Below are 14,428 nucleotides of genomic sequence, written 5' to 3'. Positions count from 1 at the left end.
TCTCTCTGTCCCTCCTCCACTCATGCTCTGTCTCTCTATGTCTCAAAAATAAATAAAAACGTTAAAAAAAAAAATTAAAAAAAAAAATTAAAAAAAATTTTTTTAAAAAAATCAAACAGAGGGGGTGCCGGGGTGGCTGAGTCGGTTAAGCGTCTGTCCCACTCTTGATTTCGGCTCAGGTCATGATCTCACAGTTTGTAGGATCAAGCCCTGCGCCGGGCTCCCCGCTGACAGTGTGGGTCCTGCTTAGGATTCTCTCTTTCTCCCTCTCTCTCTGCCCCTCCCCACTCTCTCATTCTTGCTCTCTGAAAATGAATAAACAGTAAAAAAAATTTCAAAAATATCAAAACGATCACCTTTGGGAAAAGGAAGGATTTTTTTTTTTTTTTTTTTGGTTTATTTCATTTCAAGTTTACTCTTGTTTTAATTGTAGGCAACGGAGGGCACCATGACTTTTGCAGGACTCAGAGCATCTGTCCGGCCCTGCCTTGGAGAGCGTCAGAGGCAGAGCTGTGAGTCCATGAGTGTGTGGTCGTTGGGCCAGCTGTATCAGCGTCACCGGGGAGCTGGTTAGAAATGTAGACTTCTGGGCCGTTCCCCAGGCCCGCTGAACCAGAATCTGCATTTTTAACAGTTCCTCGCATGATTCATCTGCATAATACGGTTCGAGAAACTCTACCGAGAGCAACCGTTCTCAAAGAGAGGTCCAGAATCACCAAGACGCTTTTAGGGAATCTGTGAAGTCAGTACTATTTTTATAGTACTATCAAGGGTTTTTTGGGGGGTGTGGAAGGGGTCTCTTTCATTTTTATTCTCTCATGGGTGTACCGTGGAGTTTTCCAGAAGGCTGCATGATATGTGATAGTGCAAAAAAACTGAATGCAAAAGCAGATCTGAGACTCCAGCGGTTTTCCTATGAAGGCTTCTATTTGAAGCAGTTTTCAAAAAAAAAGAAACAAGGAAAAAGGAAAGAAAAAGTAAAACAATGCCACTCTTACTGATATTATTTTTTGTTTTGGAAAATATGGTTCTTCTTCACAAATACATGTTAATTGTGTTAAGATGCAGGGTTTATTAGTTTTTATCCATTTATTTAAAGATGTCTTACTGTTTATTTATTTTTGGGAGAGACAGAGAGACAGAGCATGAGCAGGGAGGGGAGAGAGAGAGAAGGAGACACAGAATCCGAAATAGGCTCTAGGCTCTGAGCTGTCAGCACAGAGCCCAACGCGGGGCTCGAACTCACAAACCATGAGATTATGACCTGAGCCAAAGTCAGACGCTTAACCGACTGAGCTACCCAGGCACTCCATGGTTTAATAGTTTTTAAGTGAGTTAATGCGTAAACATTTCCATAAGTTTCTCAGTGTTAATTTCTTTTTTTAAAATTTATTTTGAGAGAGAGAGAGAGAGAGCACACACGAGCAGGGAAGGGGCAGAGAGAGAGAGAGAGGAACAAAGAATCCAGAGCAGGCTCCACGCTGTCAGCACAGAGCCCTACAGGGACTTGATCCCACGAACCGTGAGATCATGACCTGAGCCGAAACCAAGAGTCAGTCGCTTAACGGACTGAGCCACCCAGGTGCCCCTCTCAGTGTTAAATTCTAAATTGGTAAGTATCTCCTGATGTAACCCACATGAGCAAATGTTCTTTGGGGTGCTCAAAAATTTTTTCAGAGTGTAAAGAGGTCCTGAGATGGAACTGTTTGAGGACAGCTGGTCTAGACTCTACCTCCCCTCTAGGAGCGGGAGTGGGGAAGTGGGGAGTGGGGATCTGAGGCTGTGACCTCAAGTAAAGATGAGGCCATGGCCCAGAAGACTCCAGGGGCAGCTGTGCCCTGCAGGGGGCAGCCCACTGAGCCCTCTGGTGCTGGGTCCCCTCCTTTCCAGAGTCCCGTGGCTCCAGCAACGGCCAGCCCTCTGCTGCCCGTGGGGGAATCCCAAGGTCTGAGCAGCCGGCTGGACACAGGATCCTCTGTGCTCAGGCTGGCAGTCATCGACATTGTCTCGGGAATTCATCCTCACGGGACAACGAGTCATCAGGACCCACCTCAGTTAGACCTGGACTGGTCCGGTAGCAGGCTGTCCTTTCCCCTCTCTGGGCCTCTGTCAACCCGAGCCCTCACATGGGAGCTGATACCGCTCCCCTCCATTGGATAAGTCATTGGGGGAACTAATGACTCATCTCTACATCACTTCATCCTGAGAGTAATAACCTCGGTGACACAGACGGCCAGGGTTCAGGCTCTGGGAGGGAGAGTTTGCCCGGCCAGAGAAGGCAGGTGGCCGTCTCACAATTTTCAGCGGACCTTATTGTTGCTTACCGTGAGGGGGCCAGAAGCTGTGAAGCAAGCCGGGAGGTGCCCTCATCCCTGCCCCCAGTGACCAAGTGTCGCCCTGTTCATCCACCTGCCTGTCTATCAAACATCAGCAGGACCTAGAAGCCACTATGAATCTACAGAACATGCACAGCTTACTGTGTTGTTTTTTAAAGAATGTTCATATATATATATATAGAGAGAGAGAGAGAGAAAGAGAGAGGCAGAGAGGGCAGAGAGAAAGAGAGAGGGAGAGAGAGAATCCCCAACAGGCTCCATGCTGTCAGTGCAGAGCCCGACGTGGAGCTCGAACTCACGAACCGTGAGATCATGACCTGAGCCGAAATCAAGAGCCGGACATTTACCCTACTGAGCTACCCAGGCGCCCCTGCTTACTGTGTTTTTGCATTGGGTGCTTGTGATCTTTTCACATCCTTATACATTCATTCCCCATTCATTCACTCCTTCCAAAATTCATTCAACAAACACTTCTTCGTGCCCACTAGAGGGCAAATGAATCTCTGTGAAACCTACAGAGACATCAGTACCTGCACTTTTTTTTTTTTTCAATCATTGTCAAGATACCAACCTATTCTGGACCTTCCCCTTGGTTCATTGTGGTTAACTCATTCTGCAGCAGGGGTAATGTTTTTGAAGTATTTTCAGCTGTATTTCTTATAAATTGTGTTGCCCTGGGGCCCCCTCCCCCCGTCCCCCACTGAAGCCAAGAGTTTGGATGTCAGGCATCGGCTGCCTGATTGGGTGTTCTGGTTTGTTTGCTTTGATTAGTGCCTGATAAGACAATGACCTTTAAAGCTAGGCTTTGCCAAGAAGGGGCTTAGTAAACTCTAAACCTCCTCTAGCAATCAGAAGCCAGGCAGGCCTAATGGATACGATCCTCGAGGTTACTGTAAACCAAGGCCAGAGATCTCTAGATATTCCATTTAAATCCTTTCCATCCAGGAAGTGAAGGAGGCCCCTCTCTGCTGATTGTGGGGAAGAGAACAGAGACCAGAGGAGGAGAAGCCGGCAGATTTCTTGACCTGACTTCGCCTCTTCAGACCAAATTTCCAGAGGTGGGAGGAAAGGCGGGGATAGTTGGTAGCTACACAGTTTGAGGGAAAAGCCAGAATGAAAAGGGTAATTGCCAACGAACCTGCAGAGGGAGATCAGAACTGTGGTTGCCTTTGGGGGTGAGGTGGGGACGGGGATTGAGAGGGCAGGGGCGTGAAAGAGATTTCTGGGGTGATAGTTTGATTGGGATTGTTGACTGGGATGTTTGCTTACACCGGCATTCGTTAAACTTCAACCAACGTACGCTTAAGGTTTGTATATTTCATTGTATGCACATTTAACATTTAGGAAAAAGAAAGCCGTAAGCAAATTTCAAACTCTAGTCAGTGATAGGTATGTTGGTTTAGAAGGAAGTGTATTGACATCTGGAATTTAATGATGGTGCAGTTGAAAGGCACCAAAAATGAGATGGATGGATGGATGGATGGATGGATGTAGGGACGTGTGATAAACCAAGTATAGTCACATGTCAATGGTAGAATCTAGGTGGTAGTTATATGGTGTTCACTATGAGACTCTTTGATGGGGTGCCTGGGTGGCTCAGTCCATTCAGGATCCGTCTCTTGATCTCAGCTCAGGTCTTGATCTCAGGGTCATGGGTTCAAACCCTGTGTTGGGCTCCCTGCTGGGCGCGGAGCCTACTTAGAAAAATCTTGGACAAAATTTTATAAAAGCTATGTCTGAACATTTTCCTAATGAAATGAAAAAGGGTTTTCCTTCCATGCTGTATCATCTTGTCCAGCTGCCCAGCCCCTTTTGGATGCCTTTGCTGTGTTTTATGAATTTCCAGCCTCAAGAGTCCCAATATTCGAAGGCAGAACACAGGACACTCAAAGCCTAGTCTCCCTTGCAGCTTGGGTGCAGGCCGGTGACCAGTACTCCTCAAACCGCATCCGGACTCCAGCTCAGAGTGTGTAACCCACGCACCCACTGCGTTTGCTCGCTCGAATGGTGGCGGAGACCAGCTTCTATGCCGGTTATGCTTTCCCAGACCTCGCAAGGGTGAGTTCCCACCCCAGAGGCGGTCTGGGCAGGGCAGGGGCAGGGGCATCAGCAGTACCTGCTGTTTCCTCTTCAGGCCAGTGGTGAAATGCCAGGCATCCTTCCTGGAAGCTGAGTGCTCCCGATGATTCTGTGAGTCCTCCTTATCCTTTTAAAAAACTCATTTTTTTCTTTCTTTTTTTTTAAATTTTTTTTTAACGTTTATTTATTTTTGAGACAGAGAGAAAGAGCATGAACGGGGGAGGGTCAGAGAGAGAAGGAGACGCAGAATTCGCAACAGGCTCCAGGCTCTGAGCTGTCAGCACAGAGCCCGACGCGGGGCTCGAACTCACGGACAGGGAGATCATGACCTGAGCCGAAGTCGGACGCTTAACCGACTGAGCCACCCAGGCGCCCCTACTCATTTTTTTTCTTTGCTGAAAACAGCAGTTGCCAGGGAGGAGGCCTGAGAGGTGGGCCCGGAACAACCCTCTTGTAGATAACGGGTGGGGATCCAGATGTGCCCACATGCCCCTGGGAAGCGGAGAAGCTGAAAGGGCTGGTGGAGGAGGCTTTCCAGTTTCAGAACCTGCATGTCAGGAGCTGGGATGCCCTTCTGCTGTTCTAACAACATGCAAACAACTGAAAACCAACAGCTCCTCTTAGATTTGTTGGAGAAGTGAGGCCACAGGGCAAGCTACTGACCCCTAACTTGGAGAGATAGACACGGAGAGAGAATGGCAATTTACTGGTGCAGAAACCTCCGTGAGAGCCAGTCCTGGGACTGGAAAACCCAGTCTGTTATTGATGAATGGCTGGAGGCTCAGTGTGGACAAGTCTGAGATAAAAACCCCAGGGGCACCATCCTGAGGGGACCCCACACCTTTGTGAGCTTTACCTCCAGAAACCCTACCTGGATTCTCACAGTGACGATCATCGATCATCAGAGAAAAACACCCCCGTGCTTCAGTCAGGGGGAGGGGGAAGGAACCATTTAGAAACATGCCTCTGTTTTTCTTAACCAGGCCTGCCCTCAAGAGAAACTACTTAACCTCAGCCTAAACTACTGTGGTTTTGTAGAAGTCTAACTATCTTGGGGCAAGGGAAATAGCCAACTCCGTCCCGTTCTAGCCATCCTCTAGTCCCCACCGAAGGGGGTGGAGAGGGCCGAGAAACGCTTGTGAAGGTCATAGCCCAGAGGATCAGGTTCATTAAAATACTGTGACCCAATCGTAGAATGCTTCCCCTCCCCCCACACCTCACCTCCACATCACTAAAGGCCTATTTACCAGAGTTATTTTATCCCCGACATCATGTCCAGCTGTCAACAAAAAATCACAAGACACCCTAAAAGGCAAAACACAGTTTAAAGAGACAGAGAAAACATCAGAGCCAGGCTCAGACACAGCAGGGATGTTGGAATTACCGGTCTAGGAATTTTAAAAGAACTATGATTGGGCGCCTGGGTGGCTCAGTCGGTTAGGTGCCCAACTTTGGCTCAGGTCGTGATGTCACTGTTCCTGAGTTGGAGCCCTGTGTCCGGCTGTGTGCTGACAGCTCAGAGCCTGGAGCCTGCTTCGATTCTGTGTCTCCCTCTTTCTCTCTGCCCCTCCTCCACTCATGCTCTCTTTCTCTCTCTCTCTCAAAAATAAACATTTAAAAAATTAAAATAACTATAATTAATTGCTAAGGGCTCTAATGGAAAAAACAGACAATATGCTTAGGATGGGCAATGTAAGCAGGGAGAAGAAAATTCTAAGAAAGAATCTAAGGGAACACCAGAAACACTGTAACAGAAATGAAGAATGCTTTTTTTTTTTTAACATTCATTTTTGAGACAGAGAGAGACAGAGCATGAACGGGGGAGGGGCAGAGAGAGAGGGAGACACAGAATCGGAAGCAGGCTCCAGGCTCTGAGCCATCAGCCCAGAGCCCGACGCGGGGCTCGAACTCATGGACCGCGAGATCGTGACCTGAGATGAAGTCGGACGCTCAACCGACTGAGCCACCCAGGCGCCCCTGGAAATGAAGAATGCTTTTGATGGGTTCATCAGAAGACTGGAAAGGGCTGACAAAGAATCAGTGGGCTTGAGGTTATGTCGATCGATAACTTCCAAAGAAGAAAAACAGAGAGAAAAAAATAAACAAAAACCAATTCCCCACCCAAACCAGAACAGAACATCCAGAATCGTGGGACAACTACAGAAAGTGTCACGTCTGCTTAATGGGAATGCCAGACTATAAGAGAGAGAGAAAGAAACAAGAAATACTCAAAGCAATCACAAACGAGAATTTCCCCGAGGGAATGTCAGACGCCAAATCACAGATGTAGGTAGCTCAGAGATCACCAAGTAGAGTAAGTGAAAGCCTGTGGCCCTGGGAGCCAGCCCCACTCCCAGGGGGCCGCATGGGGTCCGGCACACATCACCTGTCACAGTCAAGGAGCAGACAGCCTGTCTGCGAACAGAGGACTCCATCATATAAGCCTCAGGTACAGTTCTGGAGAGAAACAGGGAGAGAAAGAGATGCGAGAGACTGGGCATTCACCCAGTAAGAGCTGGATCATCACTCTGGACCGCTTGGACCAGAAGAATAAAGAATAACTGACTCACCTTTAAAATCTGTTGTTTCTGGGAGCAGCAGGACCAGGGCTCACAAAGATTAGGTCATGATATAACATTTAAGATCCTTCTTCTCTCTACCTTTTCAAGAAACTACAACAGTCACCACGTACCGTTGTGCTTCCTATGTGCCGCTGCTCAAACCTGCTCTTATGTATTATTAGTCACCAGTGTTGTGCCCCCTTTTTAGAGGAGAAAACCGAGGCTCGGAAAGGATGCGTATGTATACGTCTCAAGGTCACAAATTTGAATACTGATAGAGCCAAACTTGAACCCGTGCAGCCTGAGTTTGGAGCCTATATTCTTAACCCGGGTTATGCAGCGGATCAACGTTCAGTCCGATGACAATTTTTTTTTGTTTGTTTCTTCATTTCTTCAGTAAATAGCTGCTGCTACTTATGGGGCGAGGATAGACACAGCAGGAACACAGCAGGCATACAAGGAGATTGCTATGTTCTTGCTTCTCCGGTTAGCACTATTGAAGACGCCCCATTTCTACTTGCCAGCTACTGAATGCATGTTAGTACCCACACTGGGCAAGGCACTGTGCGAGATTAAGGAGTTAGACACACTCCTGTTCCCAGGTATTATCTTGCTCAGAAGCCCTTCATTCATTCATTCATTCATTCACTCCATCATTTATAAAATGTTTATTAACACCTGCTCCTGGCAAAGCGACAATAGGGGGGTGGGGAGAAAGAGATAAAAATGAATAAGACAGAGTCCCCAGCCTTAAAGAAACTCCGATGTTTATAAGAGAGAGAAACCAAATACCCCGCATAATTACAACACATGTTAGAAATTGATGATTCCCAAGAAATGCATAAACAGAGAACGGGTTAGCTCAGGGCCGGGAGAGGCCATTTTAGCAAAAGTTTCCCAGGAAATGAATTAAAGGTAATCTAAAAGGTTGGGAGAATGATGGTCTTCTTGTGAGTTCTGAGTGCTTTTATTTTTTATTTTTTATTTTTTATTTTTATTAAATCTCAAATGGAACCAGTTGGGAAAAATACTCCCACAACCGAATCCCCAATCTCAGCCGCCCCAAAGCATCCTTCAAACTCTCAAGGGAGCTGAAACAGAAAGAAAATGAACGATGTGTGAGAGCCTTCTGGTCTTCTGGCTCTGGCTGTGTCCAGGATGGTCCTCAGGCCCGTCACCCCAGAAAGCCAGCCGGGAATGCTCCCGCGCGGCCTTACTGAGAACTTTGCAGAACGAGGAGGGGTGGGGGAAGAAGGACACTGGAGCAGATACGGGCAGGCCTTTCCTGAAACCTCACCAAAATGGCAGGAAGGAACTTTTCCGCAAAACGCATACATGCCCAGGAATGGGAGACCCCCGAGAGAAGGTGACAGCAGCAAAACTTAGAAATGTGGAGAGCAGAGGGAAGCGTGGCAAATCGCTAGCAGACCTGAAAAACACTTCCCAACCTGGAATCACCAATGGAGAGAGCCAGGCAGGGGTGAAAACCAACTCAGTAGTCACTGCAGAGCTCCCTCACCCCCAACCTGCTGCCACCACCCCCCAAGGCTCTGGAACAGACAGCGGCAGACATCTCCATAATCGGAGGCTGGGTTGCAGGGGCTCCTGCTAATAAAATAAGAGTTGGTTGGAAGTCTGTTTATGAAGCTTTAGTCTTCGGAGAGAACACAGCAGAGACTGGTGCACAGACACAGCGTTAGGGGCTGGGGTACCGCGCTGAAAACAGGTGCTTCGAGGGGGCGGCTTGCACACGCCAGGCTGAAATGCTGGCCCACCCCTCCTCCGCCTCCCTCTCAACTTCTGACCCGTGATGCTGGCCGCCAGGAGGAAACACCTGTCGGAAGCCTGACCGGCCCCAAAGGAAAGACTTCAAGACGCGGATTTGGAGTTTCCCAGCTAAACAGCCCAAAGCTGTCACGGCGCCCATGACGCTCCTGTCCCCAGGCCTCCCCCAGCACCTCCTATCAACCCTTCATGCCCCCATCCTTAACTATGAGCAGAAAAGCATTACCAGACATCTGCAGAAAACTTCTCACCATGAACGAGGGGAAAAAATAAACATACTGAAACAAGAAACTTGGACGAAAGAGCCTGTTTGAGGAGAAAGTATTTCAGAAGAATAAACTACGTTTGGGAACCTCGGAACCATGGAAAGATAGTGCAGTCATGGAACAAAACCAAAAAAAAAAAAAAAAAAAAAAAAAGGAACGTTCAAAACAAACAAAAAGCTCTAGGAAGCTGCAGATTTGACAGCACAAACAAAAAACTGGAATGTAAGTCTTGGCAGAGAAAGTTGAAGATATTGCACAGTGAGTAGTATAAAAAGAAAAACAAGGAAGTGTGCATGGTAAAGAAAAGATGAGAAAATTTCAAGGCCAGTCCATAAAGTCCAATAAGCGAACAATGGGAGTTTCATAAGGAGATAGATGGGGACAGAGGCACCTGGCTCAGTCTGTTAAGCATCCCACTCTTGATCTCAGCTCAGGTCATGATTTGTGGGCTTGTGAGTTCGAGCCCCGCATCGGGCTCTGTTCTGTCATCGCAGGGCCCACTTGGGATTGTCTCTCCCTCTCTCTGCCCTCTCCTCCCCACCACGTCCCTTGCTCTCTCTCTTTCTCTCTCAAAGTAAATAATAAACTTAAAAAATATATTAAAAAAGAGATAGATGGGGGCCGACATGAATTATCAATGAAATACTTAAAATTTCCAGAACCAAAGGACATGCCTTTCCAGGTTGAAAGGACTTTTTTTTTTCAAATTTTTTAAATGTTTATTTATTTTTGGGAGAGACAGAGTACAAGTGGGGCAGAGGCAGAGAGAGCCAGAGACACAGAATCCAAAGCAGGCTCCAGGCTTCGAGCTGTCAGCACAGAGCCTGACGCGGGGCTTGAACTCAAGAACCACGAGATCATGAACTGAGCTGGAGTTGGACGCTTAACCGACTGAGCCACCCAGGCGCCCCTGAAAGGACTTTCTGAATGACAAATAGAATGGATGACAGCTGAATCCGGGCACCCGCCAGGTCTTGTGAAATTACAGACTACTAAATACAAAGAGAAGATCCTACAAGCCCCCAGGGGAAAGGAACAGAGCACATACAAAGAATTGGGAACAGAAGTGACTTCCGTTTTCTCAAGAACACTAGGATGCGGGAAATTCTGCTGGAAAATAATTTCCGCTGCAGATTTCTCAATCCAGCCAAGCTGTAAGCCAAGTGTGAGGCTAAAATAAAGACATTTGTAGACATACAAGGTCTCAAAAGATTTTCCTCCAAGGACCCTTTCTTGGGAAATTACTGGAGCATATCTTGCAACATAAAAGAGGGAGTAAGTCAGGGAAGGAGAAAAGATCGGCGATATAAGAAACAGGAGCTCCAGCAGAGAAGAGGTACAAATTCCAGAATGAGCCGGAAGGGAGACCCCAGGACTCCTGCTGGGCACTGGCCATAAGGGGCAACCAGTCCAGGGTCCAGTAGGTCAGCAGGCTGTGAGAAGCTTCTCCAGCATGATAAAATAGAATAGCTGAGGTGTCCATAAAGCTTGAGAAGCTATTTCAGCAATTGGCAGAGTGTTTGATTTTTGAAATAGTAGTAAGTACATAAAAAATGAAGCAAGCATGGGGCGCCTGGGTGGCTCAGTCAGTTAAGCGTCCGACTTCGGCTCAGGTCATGATCTCGCAGTCTGTGAGTTCGAGCCCCGCGTCGGGCTCTGTGCTGACCGCTCGGAGCCTGGAGCCTGCTTCGGAGTCTGTGTCTCCCCCTCTCTCTGCCCCTCCCCTGCTTGCACTCTGTCTCTCTCTCTCTCGAAAAGAAATACATATTTAGAAAAATTAAAGAAAGAAAAGACAATGAAGCAAATATAAAGCCTAGATTTTAAATCATTAACTCCAGAGAAAACAAATTTTGTGCAGGAAAGCAAGAGTAAGCATGGTGTAACTACATGGGTATTATAATAATCTAAGCCCTACATAATAATCAAACCAAAGTTATGACATAACCACCCAGGGAGGAGGAGGAGGACGGGAAGACTGTACTGGGGGTGGGGTGGTGGGGGGGAATTAAGAGGACCTGACCTTCATTTTCTGTGGTGGGAAGTCAAGGGACAATTCTTACTCTATTTCTGGAAAATAAAGAAGCAGCAATTAAATTATCCAGAGCATGTTATCTGAAGATATGGATGTAGATTTTTAAATAATCAGGTACAAGAAAGGTGTATTTTGTTTTAATTTTTAATGTTTTTTTTTAACGTTTATTTATTTTTGAGACAGAGAGAGACAGAGCATGAATGGGGGAGGGGCAGAGAGAGAGGGAGACACAGAATCGGAAGCAGGCTCCAGGCTCTGAGCCATCAGCCCAGAGCCCGACACGGGGCTCAAACTCACGGACCACGAGATCGTGACCTGAGCTGAAGTCAGATGCTTAACCGACTGAGCCACCCAGGCGCCCCTTTAATGTTTATTTTTGAGAGAGAGAGAGAGAGAGCGCGCGTGCACACACACACACACACACACACACGCACACGCACGCACAAGTGGGGGAGGGGCAGAGAGAGAGGGAGACACAGAATCCGAAGCAGGCTCCAGGCTCCGAGCCGTCAGCACAGGGCCTGACACGGGGCTTGGACTCACAACCGTGTGATCATGACCTGAGCTGAAGTCGGACACTTACCCGACTGAGCCACCCAGGCGCCCCTGTGTATTTGTTTTTTAATTCTGCATAGTAAATTACCGCAAAGAGCAGCTAACACAACACGTATGGAAAAGAGTGTGGTGGCTCGGCAAGAAGTTAAACATAAAATTACCATACGAGCCAGCAATTCCACCTCGAGGTGTGTATTCAAAATAATTGAGAACAGGTCCTCAAACGGGCACATGTATACCATGTTCATGGCAGCATGATTCGCAATGGCCGAAAGGGGGAAGCAATCGAAACGTGCATCAACGGATGCATGAATGAACAAATTGCGGGGCAGGCATACAATGGAGTAGCATTCGGCCATTAAAAGAATGAAATGCTAATACGTGCTCCGGGGTGGGGTGGATGAGCCTTGAAAGCATTATGCTGAGCGGAAGAAGTCAGACACAGAGGGCCACACACTGTATGATTCCTTTTCTAGGAAATATCCAGGGAGACACCACTGACTGGCGGTTGCCAAGGGCTGAGGGGAGGGGAGATAGGGAGTGACTGCTTCATGGGTGGATGCCCAACACTGTGAATGTACTAAAGGCCACTGAATTGTTCCCTTTAAAGTGGTTAATTTTATGTTACGTGAATTTTACCACATAAAGAAAAAAAATCCCGTATAATCTAATTGTATGGTGTCATTCTGGATTAGTGTACGTAGCAACCCACTAACGTGATGAAGGGAATCTATCATGCTCCTCCTCCTCCCCCATTGGCTGTTCCATTCTGGTTTTTGATTTAATTCTATTGCAGACAATGGAGTAGTACTTCACTTCTCTTTATTAAAAAAAAAAAAAATTTAAGAGAGAGAGAGAGAGCACAAGTGAATGAGAGGGGCCGAGGGAGAGAGGGAGAGAATCCCAAGCAGGCTCCAGGCTCAGCTCAGAGCCAACGTGGGGATCAGTCCCACGAACTGCGAGATCACGACCTGAACCGAAATCAGGAGTTGGACGCTTAACTGACTGAGGCACCCAGGTGCCCTGAAAAGAACCTCACTTCTCTTTATTTTTTTATTTTTTATTTTTTTTAAAATTTTTTTTAATGTTTATTTCTGAGGCAGAGAGAGAGCATGAGTCAGGGAGGGGCGAAGAGAGAGGGAGACACAGAATCAGAAGCAGGCTCCAGGCTCCGAGCGGTCAGCACAGAGCCCGACGCGGGGTTCGAACTCACAGACTGCGAGATCATGACCTGAGCTGAAGTCGGACGCTCAACCGACTGAGCCACCCAGGCGCCCCCTCACTTCTCTTTAAAGGATGGAGGAAGGGGGGTGTGCTTATTAGCGTCTTTTGACGATGTTCTGAGTTCCTTAAACTTGAGTAGTAACCAAATATAACAAGTCCATATTCTCCAGCGTGGGGAGGAATACTCAGAAATTATGACCTTGCATCTGTGAAATAAAACCATTTTTGAAAAAACAAACCAAACCAAAAGAACCCCGAGCCATTTCTTAGGCCAGTTTCTGAAGGTCTAGGCTTAGTGTGACTAGATCCTCTGCTGAGGGCCTCACCTGCCTGAAATCAAGTTGTTGGCCAGGCCTTCCCTCTCATTGGTGGCTTGAGGCTCTCTTCCAGACTCATTCGGGTTGTTGACAGAACGCTGCAGGGGTAGGACTGTGGTCCTTGCCGTCTTGCTGTGGGCTGGGGACTGCTCTCGGCTGCGAGGGGCCATCCACGGTTACTTGCTAAGTGACCCCACAGTCTACCAAATTAAATGTTAATCTCATCCAAAAAACCTCACAGAAACACTCAGAACAATGTTCGACCAAAGATCCGGGCACCGTGTGGCCCCGCGAAGTTGACACATAAAATTGACCATCACGCAAAATCAACCAAGCTCGTAGATACAGAGAACAGATTGGTAGGTGGCCGAGGCGTGGGGTGGAGAGTTGGTGAAATGGGTCAAAGGCGTTCAAAAGGTACACATTTCAAGTCATAAAATAAATAAGTCCTGGGAACGTAACATACAGAATGGTGACTGTAGTTACTAATATTGTATTGCACGTTTGAAACTTGCTAAGAGGGTACCTCTTAGAAGTTCTCACCATAAGAACAAAATTTTGTTAACTACGTATGGTGACAGAGGTTAATGACTTGTGGCGATCATTTCACAATATATACAAATATAAAACCATTACATTGTATACCCGAAACTAATAAAATGTTGTACGGCAATTATACTCCAATAAAAAGAAAAAAAAATTAACGCTCACAGCGGCCATCTTAGAATTCTATTTACCACAAAAAGGGAAAGAAGTTGTCACTGGAGAGGGGGCAATTAGGGGAAAGGAAGTGGGTGACTGATGTTTTTCAGGCAAACCTTGTAGAGTTTTTTGATTTGTCCTTAAGCCTGGGTCATGCACCGTGTCCCCTCCACCGTCCCCCCGCCCCCCACCAGGGAGACAATTCTTGGAAGCCAGAGGTCATGACCACATGGAACTTGTGACGCCATCTTTAATTTTGGCCAGGCTCTAGGAATGAGGAATGCCCTGATGGAACAGCTCCACGCCTGCCTCTGATTCTTTCCCCACGTTCGTCCCCAGTAGCTCTCTCCCCCCGGGTTGGTCCTCTTGCTGGTGGACCGGACACCTGCTGTGTGAACCCCTAGATCCGCGAAGAGGACCAGGGCTGGCTCTTGGCAGATGGTGCAATGAAGCTTTTAATTCCGAGATAATTGCAGAATCACACGCAGTTGTAAGACATAATGCAGAGAGAGCTCAGGTACCATTTGTCCCGTTTCTCCCAGGGGTAACATCTTACAAAACTCTAGTACAA

The 14,428-nt window shown here is 47.3% G+C and overlaps 1 protein-coding gene across 1 annotated transcript in view; it reads right to left on the bottom strand.

Annotated features, from left to right (window-relative positions):
- The window catches only part of TGM6 (transglutaminase 6), a 51,583-nt gene extending 38,258 nt beyond the window's left edge, over positions 1-13,325 (bottom strand). The window contains exons 1-2 of the mRNA XM_049649819.1: positions 13,165-13,325; positions 6,802-6,872 (exon numbers count right to left, since the gene is read on the bottom strand). Of these exons, the coding sequence (XP_049505776.1) occupies positions 6,802-6,872; positions 13,165-13,325 (232 nt within the window). The remainder of the gene's footprint in view (positions 1-6,801; positions 6,873-13,164) is intronic.
- Between the last annotated feature and the right edge of the window lie 1,103 nt (positions 13,326-14,428).

This window comes from Panthera uncia (assembly GCF_023721935.1).
Source record: "Panthera uncia isolate 11264 chromosome A3 unlocalized genomic scaffold, Puncia_PCG_1.0 HiC_scaffold_11, whole genome shotgun sequence".
Taxonomy (NCBI): domain Eukaryota; kingdom Metazoa; phylum Chordata; class Mammalia; order Carnivora; family Felidae; genus Panthera; species Panthera uncia.
Note: the sequence above shows the minus strand (reverse complement) of the source record. Positions and strands in the feature narration are given on the sequence as shown.